At 40.4% G+C, this 7,304-nt stretch overlaps 1 protein-coding gene across 1 annotated transcript; it reads right to left on the bottom strand.

Moving 5' to 3' along the window:
• Positions 1–936: 936 nt before the first annotated feature.
• Positions 937–5,912, bottom strand: LOC138157914 (GTPase IMAP family member 7-like). The gene is made up of 2 exons (XM_069083683.1): positions 5,725–5,912; positions 937–2,328 (listed from the first exon to the last, which is right to left on the bottom strand). The coding sequence occupies exons 1-2, from the start codon at positions 5,755–5,757 to the stop codon at positions 1,591–1,593; spliced, it is 771 nt and encodes a 256-aa protein (XP_068939784.1). The 5' UTR covers positions 5,758–5,912; the 3' UTR covers positions 937–1,590.
• Positions 5,913–7,304: the final 1,392 nt, after the last annotated feature.

Below are 7,304 nucleotides of genomic sequence, written 5' to 3'. Positions count from 1 at the left end.
CTGCTCCCCCCCACTACATTGCCTGTTGGGCCATACTTCTGACCTCTCTGACACTCAGGCACATAATAGGACTGCAGAAATGAAGGTGAGATATACTGTCTGGGCCATTCAGAGGCTTGAGGAGAAGATGCAGAGGAGAAATCTGAAGTACAGAAAGGATATGTGCCCTCTTAGAGACCTGTTTGCTTGATCTCATAATGCTTCCATAGTTTAGAATATAACTTGACTCTCAACTGTAGCCTCTGAGTTTCATTCAGCAGTCACGCCACCCAAATCAATGGGATGGTCTTTGGTTTCTATATCTAGATCAGTCAAAAGAAAAATGTTTCCTGATGAGGGTGAGAGAGAGAGAGCAGCTTCTGATTTCTCTTCTCATGTTCTCAGTACCTGAGGGTTGTCGATGACATAAGTGAAAAAAAGCCTGTGGCTCTTAAGACATCTCATGAGAAGAGCTAGGAGGAATGGCCAAAGTCTACAAAAACAGTCAAGTCAGAGAAAATCCCATAAGTTCTTTTCTCTAGGTGGTTCAACTCAACTTCCTGAGTTCAAATCCATACTCTGACACTTACTACCTGTGTGACCTTGGGTAAGTCAGGTAACCTGGTTTGCCTTAGTTTTCTCATGTTTAAAACAAATTGGAGAAGGAAATACCAAATCAGTCCAGGATATTTGCCAAGAAAACCTCAAATGGTTTCATAAAGTGTTGGAGACAATCAGAAACGACTAAACAGCAGCAACAACATATGACAGATACTGCTGGTACTGGAGACACAAGTAAAATGAAGGAAACAATCTGTACTTGCCAGGAGCTTCCATTCTGCATTGGGCAAAGAAGTAGATAGGATGAGAGTGAAAAGTGAGACTCGCTATTTAGGAGAAAGGAAAAAAGTATTTTTAAATGTACAAATGAGACATAGAATTAATCATACACAAGAAAGATTTCTATAGCTTCTGAGTCAGGAATAAAGAAGCTTTGAAACAATTTGATGAAATAAGCATAAAAACCAGGAAATAAATGAGAATATCATCCACTAATTTCTGGTCCTCCTCAGACCTCAGACTTCTCTGCCATGCCCAGAGAGCCTCTGATTCTCTTTATTGACCTAAACATTTACATGTAATTTTGATTTATTACCCATCTACTTACATGGAGGATTTGAGGAGGCTTACACTTGGGAACCAGGTCTCTAGACACATGGTTAGTAAAGACTCAGGTAAAAGAAGAGGGGAGTTGCATTCTGGGAGCTATAATGTGGCACATCACTAGATGGAGTTCCATCCCTCCACATCTAGCACATCATGACTTGAAAAAAACTTATCTTTGAGTGATATAAGGGAATCAGGACCCAATTCTGTATAGATATAGGTTACACAAAATCAGGGAGAGCTGTGCACAAAAAAGTAGGTTCATTTTATTTACAGCTCCTACTTGAACTTTGGGAACCAATCTGAAATACCAGTAATAATATTTCTAATTAGCTTTGCTATTTCTGTCACTAAGTTTATCTCTTGCTCTGCCTTTGCTCTGATGTTTTTCAAATTTTCATCATGTTTTTCCTGTAGCTCTTTTATTTTAGACTCTTTTTTCCTTTAGTCCTCATACTCTTTTTCCGCATCACGGATGTCATTTTGTAAATGCTGATCATACTCTGCCTTTAAGTTTTCTATTGTTTTGTTCAGTTTTTCCTCAGTTTTCTTGTATATGGCATCTGAAAAATATGCCCCCTTATTATCCTGCCTCATTTTCTCTATTATCTCCATCAGCTCTTCCACTTGGGCTTCTCTTTCAGTGCCCTGGGCTTTGTTATTGAATGCACAGTATCGCCCTTTACACTCTTTAGTGAGAGATTTGAGTTTCACAGGAGAACCTTCCACAAACTTGTCCAGTGTCTGACCTTCCAGATCATCTTTCCGAGTAAACAAGACCACCATGTACTTTGTGACATCGGGCCCAAAGAGGTCCTTGATCCAGGAGACAGATTGTTGCTCTTCATCTGTGTAGCGCCCTAGCTGCAGAACCAGAACAATGGCGTGTGGCCCGGGGGAAGAAAGGATAACACAGCGACTGATCTCCTCGCAAGTGGTCCACAGGCTTTCCTTTGTGTCAAACAGCCCAGGTGTGTCCACGACCACAAGGTCTTCCTTGCACCCCCCTTCCTTGACTCTCCTTTCACATTTCTTCGTCACTGAACCAGATGCAATTTCAGATACAAAGCATTTTTCCCCAAGGATGGTATTCCCTGCTGCACTTTTTCCACTTCCAGTTTTCCCAACTAGGACAATCCTCAGGGTATCATCAGACGGAGAGTTGTTACTACCAACAGGGTCCTGTGGGGATAAATTTGCTGGATTGAAAACCCCATCATGTAAGTAATAAGGAAGGGTGAGGAAGGGCCACTACAGGAGGGAAGCTGGTAGAAATGACTGGGCTTTACATGACTAGTTAGCCTATATTCTCAGAACCTTAAAACTGTAGTCCTCTAGGGCTAACTTTTACCTCAGTGTTAACAGAAATGGACTGGGTTACAAAGAAACATTCCACATGGCCTGGAAATTAAAAAAAATAAATAAACGATTAGAATCACTAAATAAGGCTTCTAGGTGGCTCAGGAGATGAAGTACTGGAAATGAAGTCAGGAAAAGCTGATAAAAGCATTGTCTGGCATTCAGGAAGACTTGAGATTAAAATTAGCCTCAAATACTCCTAGCCATGTGACCCTGAGTGAGTCACATAACCTCTGCCTGTCTTAGTCTCCTCATCTCCAAAATGCAGATAAAAATGGCATCTACCTCCCTGGGCTCTTCTGAAAAGACAATGAGGGAAATTCTCTAAAATACTTTGTAAAACCTAAAGCATTCCATGAATGTGAACTACTAACTGGATGAGTTACAGATTAGTGGGAAAGATACCAAGTTATAACTAGTTGTCAGTTTTGTCCAGTACTTCCTACATGGTTATTGCCATTTAATTATAATATTTGAGGCACCACCTCCAACTGCAGGCCGTTTTCCCAAATTACAGGCAAAGTACATATTTAAGGGGAAATCAGTTTCCTCCAGAGATGGACTTGAAAACTTCCACATATGAGGAGAGGGAGCAAAAGTCACATTTGTCCCCTGTGTGCCTACAGGCTGTCTTCCACGTCTGAAATGTACTCTGTCCTCATGACCACGTCTTAGAAACCCTTATCTCCTTGAAGGCAGAACTGAAATGTCACATTTCATGAGGTTTTCTGGAATTTCCATTGATGATGAATCCCTACCCCCCAAAAATTGTCTGGTATTTATTTGGTATTTTCTTCTTAGGTTCATGAATCTAGAGCAGAAACCTTAACAGTCACAGGGTCCAATTCCCTCATTTTATATAAGAGGAAACTGAGGCACAGATAGGTTGTGACTAACCAAGACTCACACAGCTTGTTTCTGAAGCAGAATTTGAATACAGGTCTTCCTGATCCTAAGTCCAGAGCCCCACCCACCGTGTGAATCTGCCTCTGGCTACAAGCACAGTTTTTTTCCCCTTTCAGAAGGCTAGCTTCTTGAGGGCTTCATTTTTGTCCTTCTTTTCCCAGTGCCTAGAAGAGGGCTCTTCATATAGGCAGCACTTAAGAAGGCTTTGTCCTAATCCATGAGATTAGGACCCATCCATCTTTTCTCCCCCATCAGACCCAAAGCAGTGACTATATCTTCTCCTTGTCTGCTAACTCCACAGTGTCTAACACAGCAATGGGCATAGATTATGTCTTCACTAAATATGGGTTTTTCCAATGATTATCTGTATCTATTATTCGCCAACCACATCTAGTCCTTTTGATGTTCCTAAAGGTGAAATTGATTTGGGTGAAACTATTGGTTCTGACTTTATGGGCTGCTGCTCCTCACTTCTCTGACTAGGAGACATGGCTGCCAAGGCCATAAGGTCAGTAACATTTCTTTTCATTGCTTTCTGATGTCTCTTTAATGGGCTCCATTCATATCCCCAAAATGGACATCCAGGGTTGTCATGTTGACCTTGTTGCCCAGGTCTTCCCCTACTGTGGTTTTAGATCTTTCCTTCTCTTATAACCCTATCAAAACTTTACTGCTTTATGGTCTGTTCCTTAGTGTCCAGGTAGGTGACTGACATGCTAATCTGGGAAAAACTAATTAATACTAAGATACAAATGGCAGAAAAATAGCTTGTTGTGTTACCCTTTCCTGGGCCATAAGTCTTTTAAAAGCCACTGCCTAGAGGATTGTCTTGTAGTGAGGACTCAGTTGAAACTACATAATGTAAATTTGTAGTAGACATAGCACAGCTCTGGTTTTCTCCAGCTTCTTTCAGCAGTGCAAGATTTGAAGCAAAGGCAGAAGACTGTGGGTATGATACAAGACTGAGACTTGGCAGGGCAAGATAGATGATAGGACAGAGGGACAAAAAACTAAAAAAAAAAAGGTCAGTGTCAAAGTGAACTATGATCCCCAAAGGATCTGAATAGGGAAAGGAGGAGAATGCACCACTGCAGGGGTGATGGCCTGGGAGAGAATTGGAGGGCATGAGGATTGAAGGTCACAGGGAAGATAAAGAACAGGCCTGGATTTGCAAGGCAGAGAGAGAGGTGGGATGACAACTGCTTGTGAAGCGATGAGGAAATCTTAGAATTCATTCACATGGACTTGGAACACTAATGAATGATAAGAAGATCCATGGTTCTGTTCATGGCACTTTGTACCCCTCTGGAATTTGTCACATAGAGCCTCCTTCCACAGTCATGGTGCCCCTGCTTCTGCTCCCTGGGACTTGGGTTTCTCATCCATCTACTGAAGGGGTTGGATAAAATGGCTCCTGATGGTCCTTCTAGTTTTAACAGTTTACAAATCAATGGCTTAGCTGTACTGCCAGATAGCACTGCCTTTTCACGTAAGCAGACTGAAGAGCTGCATTAATGATGCAATTTCCTTTTTTGGAAGGAGAAAGAAAGGAGTTCACAAGATATCTCCCACTTCCACTCATTTCTATAACTTAAATTACTGACAAACTTAAAATGCAAAGGATGTTTTCAAAAAAAGGAATCTCATTAAATCATTATCAGTCATTAACATCTTAGATTTGATAAAGTGATCAGATGATATGCTCATTGAGAGGTGAATATGTGGCACACAGGGTGGGTAAGTGGGCATAACAGAGAAGAGAGGAGGGCAAAGCTAAGGGGGAAGATCTACCTGATTTGTGGGGTCCCTTAGTGGGGAGTCCTAGCTAATCCAGGAAGAGTCACAAAGTACAAAGGGGGTTATTAAGAGGGAAAAGCACAAAATGGAAGCTGGAAAATCACTAGAAACCCCTATCTCTTATGTCTTAATTCAACTGAGGACAGAGTGTGATAGGCTACTAAATTTTACATATTAAGAGTTCTATCTTTATATTTAACTTAGAGGTAAGCATAGAACTGTGTTCTCAAAAATTTATTTTTGGTCCATTGGAATTTCCTACCCAATAAAGTAGAATTGATAAGGTTACTTTCATGCAAATAGACCCTTGTCATTATCTGGGGGAGACCCAGAAATGAAACTGTCTCTGTGGGGCTAACCTCCATCTGTCTAAGGCATATAGATGTCAAATGGAGAGAGGAAAGAAGCAAATTGATTTTGGACTAACTCTCTAGGCCTAGACACTCTATGCCTCTGTGGAGTCTTTCTATGGTTTTAGTCACCAGAGTACAAGGAACTGAGGAAAGTAATACTCACTGCACCATCAGGTTTACTTGCTTTGGCTTCCATCTTTAAACAATGGTGAAGTAGCAGGCCTGGGAATGGGAGAGAGACAAAAGAAAATACACATCTGCGTTTGTTTTGACATTTATAAAGATATGAACACTGAATCAATACATTTTCATGTGGCACCTATTATTTATCTATGTTCCCATAACTATGGTTAGCCCTATGGAAGATATAAATGAAGTATTGGAGGTGTTTCCTGTCCATAAGAAGTGGGCAATCTATGTGGGGAGATAAGACATACAGCTAAAACAAGTCCTGAACTGTGTGGCATAGATTATATATGTCAGGGATTTCAGGGGCAAGGATGATCAATGAGGACCACTTCCTCCATGAAGCCTTCCCAGATCATTTTTATTGGGGAAGATCTCCCATCCTCTGAACTCACAGATGTGAGTTTTGGCTGTGCAATGCACAAAGACCTTGTTCTTTTACCTGAATTTCGAGTTGTCTGTGAGTCATATTCCCATTACAAGATTCTAATGCCTGGAAGACTTGTACCTCAGTCTCCCATCCCCACATTCTCCCACAGAGTCTAATTCAGTGTCTTGCTCATCTAATGCACTCATTTAAACTTTGTAAATAGGAGGTTGATTGAGTTGGACCTCGAAAGCAAACCAGGATTGTCCTAGATTGGGGAAGGAAGACTGAGAATCCCATAATTCTATATATACTCTTACTTCACTGAGGGATGCCCAGGATTACTCAGGAAGTGCCCAAAACAAATCCGGTTTCATTAGTGCATCATCAAAATCTCATCAGAGAGATTCAGGGATATATGGAAGAATGTTTTAATGACAGGGCCTTCTGAAATAGCTGAGACTCATCAAAATAGCTCCTCATATTTTAAAATGTTTGAAGATTTTTTAAAAATGCTTTCTTTTCAACAAAATTGCAAGGTCCATAGAATAGGCACCATTATCCCTAATTAACAGATGAAGAAAATGAGGCTCAGAAAGTTGCCTGTTGCCATACAGTAAGTACCTAAGGAACTATTTGACTTTACTGTACATATCCCATCTTTAGATTTGGCTCTCCAAGTAAAGTCCTTTATCTACTGCATTTAATACATTTTATATAGAGACATACATGCATACATGCAAATTGGCTGTTACTATAAGCCATGTGATCACTGATCAAGCTGATGCTGATTGGCTATCTATAGATTCTGGACCCCTTTTCTGAGTGAGTCCAAAGGAGGAGGTTTAGGACAAAAGTCTAAGTTTCCCAAATATCCTTTTCTAAGCATGTGGGAGCAGCATTAGACACTGACAAGAATATAATAATTACATCAAAATTAACAAGAATAAAAACTACTACAAAGCAAAAAACAAAACAAAAACCCCAACTGATATGATATAATGAATATCACGTTTGACCTGAAAAAGAGAAAGGAGAGGTCAGGATTCACAGGTGTAGAACAGGAGATATGATGTTGGATTTTTTTCTAACATTTCCATTAGTTTTTGATGAATCTCGTTCCTCCTTCCTAGTTTTGTTTCTTTTTTCAAAGTATTTATCTTAAGGATTTACTCTTCAGTAGGGGAGAA

The sequence above is a fragment of the Petaurus breviceps genome, unplaced genomic scaffold, assembly GCF_028583685.1.
Source record: "Petaurus breviceps papuanus isolate PSGF00001 unplaced genomic scaffold, PetGlider_PUasm1.0 115, whole genome shotgun sequence".
In the NCBI taxonomy this organism is placed as follows: Eukaryota; Metazoa; Chordata; class Mammalia; order Diprotodontia; family Petauridae; genus Petaurus; species Petaurus breviceps.
The sequence above is the reverse complement of the archived record's forward strand: the minus strand, read 5'-3'. Positions and strand labels throughout refer to the sequence as shown.